At 42.9% G+C, this 15,534-nt stretch overlaps 2 protein-coding genes across 2 annotated transcripts; one reads left to right on the forward strand and one right to left on the reverse strand.

Moving 5' to 3' along the window:
- The first annotated feature begins 3,002 nt into the window (after positions 1–3,002).
- LOC115018821 (putative olfactory receptor 52P1) lies at positions 3,003–3,962 on the forward strand. The gene has a single exon (XM_029448041.1). It carries the CDS (start codon positions 3,018–3,020, stop codon positions 3,960–3,962), a length of 945 nt encoding a protein of 314 aa, XP_029303901.1. The 5' UTR covers positions 3,003–3,017.
- An 878-nt stretch (positions 3,963–4,840) lies between these two features.
- Positions 4,841–13,646, reverse strand: LOC115018568 (olfactory receptor 2F1-like; the record flags this gene model as incomplete). The annotated part of the gene is made up of 2 exons (XM_029447620.1): positions 12,744–13,646; positions 4,841–4,876 (listed from the first exon to the last, which is right to left on the reverse strand). Coding segments are annotated over exons 1-2 (939 nt in total), but the record flags the coding sequence as incomplete, so codon positions are not given.
- Between the last annotated feature and the right edge of the window lie 1,888 nt (positions 13,647–15,534).

Here is a 15,534-nt window from a genome sequence, read left to right on the forward strand (position 1 = left end):
ATAAAACAAATCTCAAGGACTGCCTTCTTTCATCTACGTAACATTGCAAACATAACATCCTGTCTCAAAATGATGCAGAAAAACTAGTCCATGCATTTGTTACTTCAAGGCTGGATTACTGCAACTCATTGTTATCAGGTTGTCCCAAAAAGTCGCTAAAGAACAAGGAAGCGGGATCATATTACTCCTGTATTAACTGCTCTGCACTGGCTCCCGGTAAAATACAGAATAGAATTCAAAATCCTTCTCCTGACTTACAAATCAATTAATGGTCAGGCTCCAGCATATCTTAAAGATCTCATAGTACCTTATAAACCAACTAGAGCATTAGCGCTCCCAGACTGCAGGGTTACTTGTGGTTCCTAGAGTCTCTAAGAGTACAATGGGAGCCAGAGCCTTCAGCCATCAAGCTCCTCTCCAGTGGAACCAGCTTCCAGTTTGTGTTCGGGAGGCAGACACACTCTCCACATTTAAGAGCAGGCTAAAGACTTTCCTTTTTGATAAAGCTTATAGTTAGGGCTTGCTCAGGTTTGCCCAGGAATCGTGGCTGTGCCTGCTGACCTGGTCCTGCTGGACACCGGGAAGCCTTTTTGACATTTTGCTGGATTCATCCAAACTTTCTCTTTTTTCAACACAACATCATTTCTGTCAAATGTTGTATTTGTACTATGTTGTTTATCCTGTACACACGAAATCTATTGCACGTCTGCCCGTCCTGGGAGAGGGATCCCTCCTCAGTCTCTCCCTGAGGTTTCTAACATTTTTCCCCTTTAATTATGGGGTTTCTTTTAGGAAGTTTTTCCTTGTGCGATGCGAGGGTCTAAGGACAGAGGGTCTAAGGACAGAGGATGTCGTAACCTGTACAGTCTGTAAAGCACACTGAGACAAATGTATAATTTGTGATATTGGGCTATACAAATAAATTTGATTTGATTTGATTTGATTTGCCCCTACTGAATGTTGACAAAAACCTTATCATTGTCTAGATAGATTACTACATTTATTAATCAGAGCACATAAGAACGAAGCACTAGCAGAGCACTAAATATCATTTGAATTCATGACAGATTCTCTATCACAAGTAGGAGGCGGATAGAAACCGCTGTTTGCCTCTCTGTCTCTCACAAAAGAAAAAAGTCTTTGAATCCGAACTAAGTGACTTGTTCTGTCCTGCTGTCGACAGTTCTCCTCCGCTCATTTTTGATACTATGGACAGCGCGAAACTAGCCTATGCAAAAAGGCTCTGAAACAACAGGGCCGCTGTTCATTGTTCTGAAACAAAAGTTAAGCGATCGTCACATGAATCTCGACCAATATTTAGTAGCTTTTGCTTTCTATTGATACATAAAGCTTTACTAGAGGCAGCAAAACATACAACTGAGGGGCCTCATTCTGTCACTTCAGTGACAGTTTCACTTCCGACGCATTTCGCACCAACACTTTTGCGTGAAATGTAACGTTAACCACACGTTAACCACGCGTTACCCTGTACGTAAAATAATTATGCATAATGGCCAATTCATACTTTTCGTATCTGCATGGATCAGTAAATGCGATTGCTTGGGAAGCCATAATGACGCAAACTCTAATTTGTTCAGCTCATTGCTCTGAGCTCTAGTTTGTTATGACTCTGCTAATCATAGTTAGAGGAAATATTTATGAAAATGATCAGATATGAGTAAATAAAACCGCTAAACAAGACATCACCAAGAGAGATAGTAAAAATGTTATCAACTATGGATGCAGATATGTATGTATCCAACATCTAGATTATAAAGTGTCAAACACACAGTATGTATAAAATTCCCACATAGCAAGCTGGTTGACGGTAATCATTAATCCCATGAAGATTACATAATGTTTTCTCAGGTAATGATCAAGGATTTCCCAGAGGACATAATGCTGATAAAGCAGACTTACATGGGTAGATTGTTTAGAGACGGCCTGAAGACTGAGGCACAGAAAGGTTGTCATTGTTGGTTTTCTGACTTAACATTTACCTCAATTGTCTTCATGCAACTCAGTACAGCTGGTGACAGAGCAGGAATATTGTTGGAAGTAACTTTGTTTTCAGGCTATTTTCACTTTAGATGATCAGCGTTGGCTTTCAAGACTTTATGTTTGAAAGGCAACTTCTAAATGTCCATAACCATATTGTTTGAGGGGGTTCACTTTTAACGGTACACATCTGAAATACCTTCGGTGGTAAACTATTTTAAATTACCATGATCAAATCTGCAATATATATACATATATATATATATATATATATATATATATATATGTATATATATATATATATATATATATATATGTATATGTGTATATATATATAGGTTGCAATGATAAATGAAATGTCTATAGATGCATCGAAAATGTTGATCTTTGCTACCTTTACTTTCAAGTACACTTTATTGCTACTACTTATTTGTTTTTACTTTGGTGTAATGGCGTATGGTTCCATTGTCGGGGCCACTATATCCACTTTGTTCATCTACTATTGAGACTGAAAGGTTAAAAATCATCTTCATATTGTTCAATAATATTGTCTACATCAGTGTTTCCTAACCTTTTTTCTTAGATAGAAAAGAGTCCTTCCCTTTTCTATCATTGAGTAAACCTACGTACCTTTTACTAACGTTAATGACATATTTGTATTAATATATATTATTTTCAATGCATAACAATGACAGTACAGAACAACTGTTCAATTAACCCAGATAGTGAACGCAATAACTGCAGGAAGTTTGTGTAACGGGTCATTTGGAGAAATATTTCCTGTTAATATTGCATCAGAGATCAGTTTTCCTGTTGTGTTATGTTTTGTTTTTTAACAGTTATACGTACTTAATAGGCTTCTTTTGGACTAATTTCGTGTTTTCTTCTCACTGACGCTTGGCCAATGTCACTGCTCTACATAGTTGCATTCCAAACTTGTACCAGTTTCTGTTTCCGTATGTATGTTGTTCATTTCACCCTCTTCTCTCTCTCTCTCATTAGATTTCTGCATAGCTCAGATGGAAAACTATACGTACAACAGCCTCACTCTTCAGATCGAGGGGTTAGCGGTCTCCAACTCTAACAAGTACCCCATCTTCTTATTCCTGCTCTTGGCCTACTTGTTCATCTTAATTGCCAATGTGGGCATTGTGATCCTGATATGGACAGAGAGAAGCCTCCACCAGCCGATGTACCTCCTTTTCTGCAACCTGTCGATAAACGACGTTATGGGAAACTCTCTCCTGGTTCCACAGCTGCTCTCAGACATCCTGGCGCCCCCGTCTGAGCGCCTTATTCACTACTACGCGTGTCTGATGCAAGCTTTTACCACACACATGTTTAGCACCAATGCTCACACGGTGCTCATGGTTATGGCCTTTGACAGATATGTGGCCATCTGTAATCCCCTGCGCTATGCTGCCATAATGACCAACAAAATGGTGGTGAAGCTGACAGTTTCTGCCTGGGGGGTGGCCTTTGTTTTGGTCGGGATTCTGCTCGGTCTGACCATACGGCTGAACCGATGTAGGACTCTGATCACAAACCCTTACTGTGACAATGCCTCACTGTTTAAACTCTCCTGTGAGAGTGTGTATGCCAATAACATCTATGGCCTCACTTTCACTGTAGTCCTGCTCTCGTCCTCTATCGGCAGTGTAATCCTCACCTACTCTAAAATCACAGCAGCGTGTTTGACGAGTAAGAGCAAGTCTTTGAACAGTAGAGCTTTGAAGACCTGCAGCACTCATCTGTGCCTGTATATGATCATGCTCGTCAGTGGGTTTACTATCATCATCCTCCATCGCTTCCCCCAGTACGCTGAGTACAGGAAGATGACGGCCATAATGTTTAACGTTATTCCCGGCAGCCTCAACCCCGTCATCTACGGGCTGCAGTCCAAAGAAATACACAAATGTTTGTCAAATATAGTCCACCTGAGAAAAATTACACCATCTATTTAATCCTGGACGGGTTTTTCAAACATGAACATAAATAATTTGTATTATTTCTTTTATTTTCATCTGATATGTACTAAAATATAAAATCCACAGACGCTGAATTTAACAGTGATAACCTTAACCTCAATAATTAACCATTAAAGCTGCAAAACGTTATGGAAAAAGGAATGTTATTCAAAGAATAACGTGTAAAAACAGGGAAAGTTGGACGGATTTCATTCACTCCTGCAAACCAGTTTTGTGTTTGTGACCAAATGTTGACATTGTTACGTTTGTTTACATTTATGCATTTCCCTTCCTCTGCTCTAAGAAACTGAAAGATGAACAAAGTAAAACTGTTTTCATTCTGCATAAAATCCCAGATTTGCTGTTAAAGATTTTCCAAATTGTTTTGCCTTTTTAGTAAAACTGTAAAATAAAATGATTGAAATTCATATTTTAGAGTTTGATCTTTTTAAACCGAAGTGCACATTCATTAGAATCAGAAATCCTTTATTACACATATAACATATACACATGTTACATAACTTATACACATATAAATAATATATACACATGTTAAACTTATGTTAGATAGATATATAGAAATTTAGGCATCCAGTAGCTTAAAAGACATGACATACCACATTACCCATCTGTCTCCCCCCCCTTCCGCCATTACAAATGTACAAATAAGAATTAAAATAAAATAAGAGTAAAACTAAGTGATAAGACTGTTATAAGTGCAATAAAACTTATAAATACAAAGTGAAAGCACAGGCAATTGAATTGAATCTGAGTTTGAATCCCCCTGCCATCACCAAGATGAGAGGAAAAAGTAATAGGACAGGGACAGCAGTCTGTGGAGCAGGACAGAGACAGCGATCTGTGGAGCAGGACAGGGACAGCGATCTGTGGAGCAGGACAGGGACAGCGATCTGTGGAGCAGGACAGGGACAGCGGTCTGTGGAGCAGGACAGGGACAGCGGTCTGTGGAGCAGGACAGGGACAGCGGTCTGTGGAGCAGGACAGGGACATCAGTCTGTGGATTAGGACAGAGACAGCAGTCTGTGGAGCAGGACAGGGACAGCGATCTGTGGAGCAGGACAGGGACAGCGGTCTGTGGAGCAGGACAGGGACAGCGGTCTGTGGAGCAGGACAGGGACAGCGGTCTGTGGAGCAGGACAGGGACAGCGGTCTGTGGAGCAGGACAGGGACATCAGTCTGTGGATTAGGACAGAGACAGCAGTCTGTGGAGCAGGACAGGGAAAACAGTCTGTGTAGCAGGACAGGGACAGCGGTCTGGAGCAGGACAGAGACAACAGTCTGTGGAGCAGGACAGGGAAAACAGTCTGTGTAGCAGGACAGGGACAGCGGTCTGGAGCAGGACAGAGACAACAGTCTGTGGAGCAGGACAGGGAAAACAGTCTGTGGAGCAGGACAGGGACAGCGGTCTGTGGAGCAGGACAGGGACAGCGGTCTATGGAGCAGGACAGAGACATCAGTCTGTGGATTAGGACAGGGACAGCGGTCTGTGGAGCAGGACAGGGACAGCGGTCTGTGGAGCAGGACAGGGACAGTGGTCTGTGGAGCAGGACAGGGACAGCGGTCTGTGGAGCAGGACAGGGACAGTGGTCTGTGGAGCAGGACAGGGACAGCGGTCTGTGGAGCAGGACAGGGACATCAGTCTGTGGATTAGGACAGGAGACAGCAGTCTGTGGAGCAGGACAGGGAAAACAGTCTGTGTAGCAGGACAGGGACAGCGGTCTGGAGCAGGACAGAGACAACAGTCTGTGGAGCAGGACAGGGAAAACAGTCTGTGTAGCAGGACAGGGACAGCGGTCTGGAGCAGGACAGAGACAACAGTCTGTGGAGCAGGACAGGGAAAACAGTCTGTGGAGCAGGACAGGGACAGCGGTCTGGAGCAGGACAGGGACAACAGTCTGTGTAGCAGGACAGGGACAGCGGTCTGGAGCAGGACAGGGACAGCGGTCTGGAGCAGGACAGGGACAGCGGTCTGTGGAGCAGGACAGGGACAGCGGTCTGTGGAGCAGGACAGGGACAGCGGTCTATGGAGCAGGACAGAGACATCAGTCTGTGGATTAGGACAGGGACAGCGGTCTGTGGAGCAGGACAGGGACAGCGGTCTGTGGAGCAGGACAGGGACAGTGGTCTGTGGAGCAGGACAGGGACAGCGGTCTGTGGAGCAGGACAGGGACAGTGGTCTGTGGAGCAGGACAGGGACAGCGGTCTGTGGAGCAGGACAGGGACATCAGTCTGTGGATTAGGACAGGGACAGCGGTCTGGAGCAGGACAGAGACAACAGTCTGTGGAGCAGGACAGGGAAAACAGTCTGTGTAGCAGGACAGGGACAGCGGTCTGGAGCAGGACAGAGACAACAGTCTGTGGAGCAGGACAGGGAAAACAGTCTGTGGAGCAGGACAGGGACAGCGGTCTGTGGAGCAGGACAGGGACAGCGGTCTATGGAGCAGGACAGAGACATCAGTCTGTGGATTAGGACAGGGACAGCGGTCTGTGGAGCAGGACAGGGACAGCGGTCTGTGGAGCAGGACAGGGACAGTGGTCTGTGGAGCAGGACAGGGACAGCAGTCTGTGGAGCAGGACAGGGACAGTGGTCTGTGGAGCAGGACAGGGACAGCGGTCTGTGGAGCAGGACAGGGACATCAGTCTGTGGATTAGGACAGAGACAGCAGTCTGTGGAGCAGGACAGGGAAAACAGTCTGTGTAGCAGGACAGGGACAGCGGTCTGGAGCAGGACAGAGACAACAGTCTGTGGAGCAGGACAGGGAAAACAGTCTGTGTAGCAGGACAGGGACAGCGGTCTGGAGCAGGACAGAGACAACAGTCTGTGGAGCAGGACAGGGAAAACAGTCTGTGTAGCAGGACAGGGACAGCGGTCTGGAGCAGGACAGGGACAACAGTCTGTGTAGCAGAACAGGGACAGCGGTCTGGAGCAGGACAGGGACAGCGGTCTGGAGCAGGACAGGGACAGCGGTCTGGAGCAGGACAGGGACAACAGTCTGTGGAGCAGGACAGGGACAGCGGTCTGGAGCAGGACAGGGACAACAGTCTGTGTAGCAAGACAGGGACAGCGGTCTGGAGCAGGACAGGGACAGCGGTCTGGAGCAGGACAGGGACAACGGTCTGTGGAGCAGGACAGGGACAGCGGTCTGGAGCAGGACAGAGACAGCGGTCTGGAGCAGGACAGGGAGAGCAGTCTGTGGAGCCGGACAGGGACAACAGTCTGTGGAGCAGGACAGGGACAACAGTCTGTGGAGCAGGACAGGGACAGCGGTCTGGAGCAGGACAGGGACAGCGGTCTGGAGCAGGACAGGGACAACAGTCTGTGGAGCAGGACACGCTCCTCTGCCGGGTGGTGGGCGTTGTCCAGGATGGTCCTTCTCTCTGCTACTGTCCCCAGGGAGTCCAGCTCTGTCTCCACTACAGATCTGTTATTTATAATATATTTCAGAATAATTATTCTGTTTTCACATACAAGGAACTTTCTTTGGTGTATAAAGGCGCATAGATAAACACAATAGGAGAAATTAAAAAATAAATATAATATATAAAAAATATTTGCGCAAGAAACAAATATACAAAAAAAGAAAATACAATAAGAACTCTTCTGTTACTAAACAAAATGCAACTTTTATTACAATGTCAGTGCAAGCCACAAATCCATCTAACAAACCCTCGCCTGCGTCTTGGCCCACTTGAACACGCCCCAAAGACGACTCTGCGTTGCATTAGAGGAGAGAACTCTGGTGGTGCTCGTCTGTGTTCGTCATTCAATAAGAGGAAACCGGGAGACCAATGACTGTAGTTATACAAGCCGTCGTTGTGGAAATATTTGTGTGATGGAATGATGAAGAGGAAACATACTCTGTCCTCTTGACTTTAGACGTTTGTTGTCTCGTGCACTAATTCACTTAAACAGAACATTCAATCAGAGGGATTTCTTTCAGCGACTGGCTCAACATGGTGAAGCAGCCGAACAGCCACTGACGAGGGCCGGAGCACGCTGAGGGGCAGGAACACCGTTTAAAACACATACAAAGAGGCTAGAGGTTGATGAAATAAAGACGGTTAGTGGTCATACTTCGACTCTTGGCTGATGCAGCAAAGTAATTCTGTCGGTCGGAGCCCCACTTTGGTTCCGACTAAAATATGTCAACAACATTTTCTTTGACTTATCGGGTCACGGTGACAGCTGGCTAAGCAAGGTCAACGTTTTCCACCAATTTGTCTCCTTATGGGGATCCCAAGGTTTCCTCGGCCAGATGAGGTGAATAATCCCTGCAGCGTGTTCTACGGGGGTCTACGGATGGCTTTACCTCCACAGGACTCCCGGGGACACTGTCAAAGGCGTTCTCTAAGTCCACAAAACACATGTAGACTTCTGCATCGCTCACACTGGATCTAAGGTCAATTGGGTCAAATAGCGTAATTTGTTATCATTTCTTTTACTATTTAACTCCAAAATATATTTGAAACTTTGATGAAATCTTCGTGCGAAAACGGTGTTGTCCAAGTCGTGATCAGAGGATCAACAAGAGGTTTCTCACAACTAAAGAGCTTCTTTAATCGTTAATCAGGACATTACACATTTGAAGCAGACAGCGGTTACCTTGGCAACAAAGACAATTATCTTAATTATGTTTTCTTCTCAGGTGCTTGTTTTTAACCACAGAGGCAACTAAAACAGGTCCCTTTGGTATTATTTAGCTATCCTGTGTATAATTGATGTTTTTAATGAAAGGGATGTAATGTCTGTGTGTCATTAGCGTTGTTTGGTCTCAATCTCCGTTATAATCAGAACAAAGGTCAGTAGCTCTTGAAAAGGCAAATTGTGGACGTGGATGAAGTTCTGCTTATATCTGAGCAGCGCAAAGTCTGACTTTACATCTTCAGGTAAGAGCATAATATCCTCAATGTAATATATATGTGTTGAGCGGGTATCTGCCCTCCCTTTAATAACTATTTGTTTGACTTTGTAATTTGCGCTGTCAAACTGAGCTTGTGCACAGATGAAGTCACATACAAAACTTTTCATTTTTGCGGTGTAAATATTCTGCACTTGTTGTCTCTTGACAGCAAACTTGTCTCCGTCCATTTGTGTGTCTGCTGAGAAGAGATGAAGCCGTTTGACATGTCACCTGAACGCCCCGGAGGTCTGCGTGTTTCTGTGCTTTTTAATTAAGTGCTGCTGATTGTGAGGTTCTTATAACGTCCAGTGCAATCACACTCCATACTTTACTATACAGGAGAATATAAATGTTATTACTAAGTTATTTTTTTTAATTAGTTACGTATGACCAAATTAATTTAGAGTTTTCTTTGTTGTCTCTTTCAAAGAAATGTGTTGTAAATGTTTACAAGGATTAGTTTAATATTATGATCCTGTCGTACAATCTGTCGCTGTGAACTACATTCACGTGTCTCCTTTTACATCTAAAGTGGTGAATAGGTTATTCGTGTTGTATTGAAACCTCGAAGCCTAGAAAAGATGTTTATAAACTGCACAGCTTTTCTCACATTACAATTTAAAAGAAACATAATTGTTTTCCAGTCCAGGAGGTTTTACCTTTTTTCCTTTTAGGAAGATGGTGGACAAGTCCTGCATTTAGTGAGGTTAGCTTTAGGCACTCACTCATACTTTATTCAGGTTTAAAGGTAATAAATGTAACTATTCCTGTGTCATCGTTGACAAGACCACCATCAGAGAGCTTAAAGCACACAACAGGTCGAATCATACTTCAGATGCTTCCAGTGGATTTTGTAGGAAAACAAATGAAATACTTTGTCAGTGCACATTTTAAAGACGCGTTTATTACAAACGTTTTCTCATTATGTTGATAAGAAATGTCATTGAGGTGGCACAAATTGCAGTGATGGACATCATTTCTGCACTTAAGTACAATTTTGAGACGCTTGTACTTTACTTTACATTTCCTGCTACTTTATACTTTTTATTCCACTATATTTAATTGATAACTTTACTTTGAAGCTTCAGATTTATAATACAAAATATAATGAACTATTATTTGATTGATGATGATTATTATTATTATGGTAGGTTAAGATAAACTTTATTGATCCTTGGTGAAATTGACAAGCTTACGCGACAGTAGAGAAAAGAAAAGCTGCAACATTAAAATGCTGAACGCATTAATGCATCAATAATTATAATACAATATGTATTCTTCTGAAATAATGAGGGATTTTACTTTTGGACTTTAATATTTTGATGCTAATACCTTTGTACCTTTACATAAGTAATAGTTTGAATGCAGGACTTTTACTTGTACTGCTCTGTGGTATTACTACTTTTACTTAAGTACAAGATCTGAGTACTTTGTCCACCTCTGCAACTCGTATGTATGTGTAAAGTGATGTTTTATATTTAGTGCAACACAAACTATCCGTACGTCTGTATTAATAATGGAGATGGACACTGAACAGTGACGGCCTCTCTTCACTCCCTCCCCAGAGTCGTACCTGCCCTTGTCGATCAGATCAGTTAACGGCACCTGGGAGCCTGATGGCGTCACTTTCTTCATCATCCAGGGCCTCGCAAGCCTTGGCGAGAAACAGATTATCCTTTTTGTCATCCTGCTTCTGTGTTACATCATCATCCTGGGAGGAAACAGCATGATCATCTTCGTGGTAGAAAACTATTTAGGGTATAACCTCAGTCTCACTCAAATTGAATGATTAGTACAGTGACGCTTGTCATTTTCTCATGCAGGCGTTGACGGATCCAAAGCTCAACTCTCCGATGTATTTCTTTCTCTCCAACCTCTCCTTTGTGGACATCGTCTACACCACCACCACCATCCCCAACATGCTGTCTGGCCTCCTGACAGACATGAAAACCATTTCTGTCCCAGGCTGCTTTTTGCAGATGTATTTCTTCATTCAGCTGGCCGTTACCGGCCGTGCCATCCTGACCGTCATGGCGTACGACCGCTACGTGGCCATCTGCAACCCTCTGCGCTACACTGCCGTCATGACCCGGCCCGTCCGGCTGCTCCTCATCGCAGGAGCCTGGAGCTTCGGCGCCTTCTGCACGCTGCCGCCCGTCTCCATGCTGTGGCAGCGGCCTTACTGCGGCCCGAATGTGGTGAAACATGGCTGGTGCGACCCGTCGTCTGTCAGGCGGCTGGTGTGCGGTGACACATCAGTGGATAACATACTGTCCCTTTCCTTAGCCCTGGTGGCGCTTCTGACCACAGGAGTCCTCATCCTCACCTCCTATGTCCTGATTGGTGTTTCCATATCAAGGATGGGTGTCGGTCAGAGACTGAAGGCCTTTGGGACGTGTGCCGCTCATCTGACTGTGGTGTCCATCTCTTACAGCTCGGCCTCGTTTGTATACATCTCCTACCGGGTGGGAAACTTTTCACCAGAGGTACGTGACGAATCACCCCGCTTTAATATCCACCATCTCAAATATGCCCACTAAAAATGACATTCAAAGACATGTTTTCAGCACTAGAACAAGACTAGCGAGGAGTTTGAAGGTTCATTCTTGACCTTGGACGCAGCAGCTTGACCATCTCAAGATCTCAACATTATGCTTATCAAAGCATTCAACCAAAACCTGTGGCCTTGCACAGCACATAGTTCGTAAGATTATACCTGCTAAACGTCAGCTCGGTCTCCTGAAAATGACGTTCCCATACAGCTAAACAGTGTTGTCAATTACGTCTTGACATAAACTTGACGTTGGTCTTTCACCAATATGTAAATCAGGACGTTCACCCAGGAGACCGGTTTGTGTTCCGTGTGAAACAAAGTCAGCGTTGACTCATTCTAATATACGTCTGTAACTTCGACAACGTAACAAACTTTCTTATTTAAAACATGATCTTTTTATTAAACGTGTTTAAAACTGCAGTTTAGTTGTACGGGATGTTTTCTCCTGTCGACCTGCCGTTAGCTGGAGATGCTTCATATCCTCAGTTAACCTCGTGTGTGCTCACTAACACGATATGTTTGATGTTGTTCTAGGTTCGTATCATTGTGTCTGTGCTGTACTCCGCTCTGACTCCTTTCCTAAACCCGATGATCTACAGTCTGAGGAACAAGGAGCTGCGAGACTCCGTCAGGAGGACTCTGAGCAGGTTCAGCTCTGCTGCTGTGTCGCCCACAAAGGACATCAACACAGTGTCATGACTGGGAGAGCAACCCTGCTTCAGGTCCTTCTGGATCTAAAAAGGCTGTTTTGCACAAAAACATATTTAGAAACTCGTCTGAAATGGCAGCTTGGAAACCTTTCTGTTTCATATCTGTCGTACTTATGTACCTGTGAATATATATGTGAACATTACTCTGCATTTTACTGCTTCTCTCTTCATTTCATGTCCAGGTACTTGTTCTCTGAATCTGTATCTGAACTTGATGAGTTGATTATATAGAAATCTGTTTGACACATTTAAAACATTCTTTATTGAAATAATATTATTCAAACAAACAAATAAACACTATTAGAACTCTCTAATCTGCAAATGAAGTTACAACATTTTGTAAAGCCTCTACCTTGTCCCTTATTTTGAAATAATTAAAATGCAAAATACATTAAAACTGAGTTTTTTAATGAGATAATAATTATCTTATATTATTTGTATATACAGAAAGTTTGAGTTTATTCTCGAAATGCAAAATAAAATAAATTGAAATAATGTTTTAGCTGAGAACAAATTTCCCTTAAATCGGATTTAGGAGTTAATTATGGAAACTTTTCACATCTTCAACTTTTTTCTTGTGAAACACCCCGACAACCTTCAGTCGGAGCTCTTTACACTTCAGCCCGTAGATGACGGAGTTCAGGGCGGGGGGGACGACGAAGAACAAGACGGACACCACTTTCCCGCTCTCCGCCCACTCAGGCCGACGGTGCATGATCATGGGGGTGAAGGACGCCACCAGCAGGATGAGGTACACGGCCAGGTGGGTGGCGCAGGTCTGCAGCGCCCGGCTGTTCAGCACCTTGTTCTTTCCGCCCAGACACACCGTGGCGATCCTGAGGTAGGTGAGCGTGATGGTGCCGAGCGAGGAGCCCAGGATCACCACGGCGCTGCCGAGGCCGTAGATGTGGTTGTAGAAAAGATCCTGACAGGAGAGCTTGAACAAGGAGGCGTTGTCGCAGATAGGGTTGAATATCATCCGCCTGCAGCGCGACAGGCGGATGGTGAGACCCAGCAGGATGGCGACAGAGATGAAGGCCGCCAGCCACGCCCCCACCGACATCTTCACCACCATCCTGTGGGTCATGATGGTGGTGTAGCGCAGCGGGTTGCAGATGGCCACGTAACGATCAAAAGCCATAATCATGAGCACGGTGTGAGAGATGCCCGCATGAAAATGAGAAGCGAAGGCTTGGACGACACAGTCCACGTAATGGACGGACCGCTCCGTGATTGGAGTGAAAACATCACTCAGGACACGAGGAATGATGGTCGTCGCCCCAAAAACATCGTTAATACTCATGTTGCAGAAGAGCAGGTACATGGGCTGGTGCAGGCTCCTCTCCGTGGTGATCAGCACCACCAGGCCGATGTTGGACACCATGATGAAGACGTAGATGAGGAGGAGGAGGATGAAGACGGGAACGGAGGAGGAGGGGTTGACCTTTAACCCCTCGATGGATATAACATCCATATTGAACGTTTGGTTCTCCATACTGCAGAGGATCACAGGGTTAATAATCATGAGCAGCACGTTTTAAAAGAATGCAAAATAATAAAATAATATTTAAGTTTTAGTTTAAAGTAAAGCACAGCCTCAACGACATATTTTTCATTTTTAACTTGTACATGTATTTTGAAAAGCACATCTAAATACAATGTAAATGTATTATAATAACAATTATTATTATTATTACTCAGTTAAGTAATTATTTCATACAGAGCATAGGTTAATATGACGTACAATACATTTATTTATTTGTCTTATAAAACCCTTCCTGCTTTTCTAATTCAAAGTTTGGTTTTAAATATTTCTCACATATAACATTAAATATTCTTCACTAAATAAGCAACGATAAAAACAAACATCAACAATTAATCTGCCCACATAAGAATGTAAATGTAATCCACCTGTATACTCGTTTATTTCTATGTTTCTATGTTTGTGAGACAAATCTTGAATGTATTACAGCTTTAAAATCAGATGTGAAAATCATACAATGAAAACTTCGACTTATTCTCAAAATGAAAATGAAAAATCTCCGTTCTCTGATTTACAATAAATAAATAAAATCTTCCTTCTCTTATATAAATATTTAATGCCAGGCACAAATACTAAAAGTTCCACTTTATTCCTCCTCTCATCTTTTCCCTTTGCACTAATATTCTTCCAAAGATTCAGTTTGGTTTTATTTGAAATATCTTTTATTTATATGAATAATTTATTTGTTTTACTTTCTGATTATTCATTTCCCGTCACTGATCCTACATGTATGTACACGTAAATAAAGACATTACATATCTTAAAACATGAAACTTTGTATGTAAAAGCCATAAAACAAAGCCGCTGCGTTCACTTTCACACGCTGCTTTAGGCATCAATAATAAGTCGACACTTTATGAAAGTGTCCTGCATGTCCTCCCCAGGTGATGTTTTCCACTAAAGGGTCTTAACTTAAATCAATGTTACAAACCTGGAATAACATTTTAAATAGGCTTCATCATAAATGTTTTTTATTTGATTTAATTGCAGTATTTTCTGTGTTCATTTATCACTAGTTTACTTTTAAATGTTGAATTTCTTGCCTGTACTTTTGCACTTTTAAATTGTAAAACCTTTAACTTTGCTGCAATTTTATAACCGTGTGAAACACATTAAGTTGCCCTCGTGTATGAAATGTGCTACGAATAAAAATCAGTACAAACCAGGAAAGGAGTCACCGCTTCATGTCATTAAATTAGTACAAAACAAATCTGCAGAAACTGTTATATATAACATAATAACATAATAATACTGTTATAAATCTGCAGAAACTGTTTATATATATATATATATATATATATATATATATATGATATATAGGTGTGTGTGTGTGTGCGTGTGTGTGTGCGTGTGTGTGAGAGAGACTCAGCTTTACCTCTGCTGACGTGAACCTCCTCCAGACAGACTGCAGGTGAACTAACACACACTTTTATAAGCTCTGACTGAGCGCTGCGCTGCACAACTTAGCACCAACATCATCATGTTGTAAATATATTCGTGTCGACTCAACTTGCAGCTGTTACTTTCTCTACACTTATGTTCTGGATCTGATTACAAGTTAGTAAGACGAAGATAACAAAAACATGGATTTATTTATCTGGTATCGTGTCTAACTTTAACACATCATAACTTATTGGGTATGGAATTCATCCGCAGATTCTCCGGTTCAAAATGAGACCAAACTTCTCTTTGGATTTCAGTTTTTGAGCCACAACAAAGAACGAAATGTGTCCTGCAGATGAGGCGAGGCTGGTTTTTGGCCCAGAGGTTTTTAAAATGTGAAAAAGAGTTTGAGGGGAATTGAAGTGAAAACATATTCCATGAGTTAAAAGAAGATCAC

This window comes from Cottoperca gobio, chromosome 14 (genome assembly GCF_900634415.1).
Source record: "Cottoperca gobio chromosome 14, fCotGob3.1, whole genome shotgun sequence".
Classification (NCBI taxonomy): Eukaryota; Metazoa; Chordata; class Actinopteri; order Perciformes; family Bovichtidae; genus Cottoperca; species Cottoperca gobio.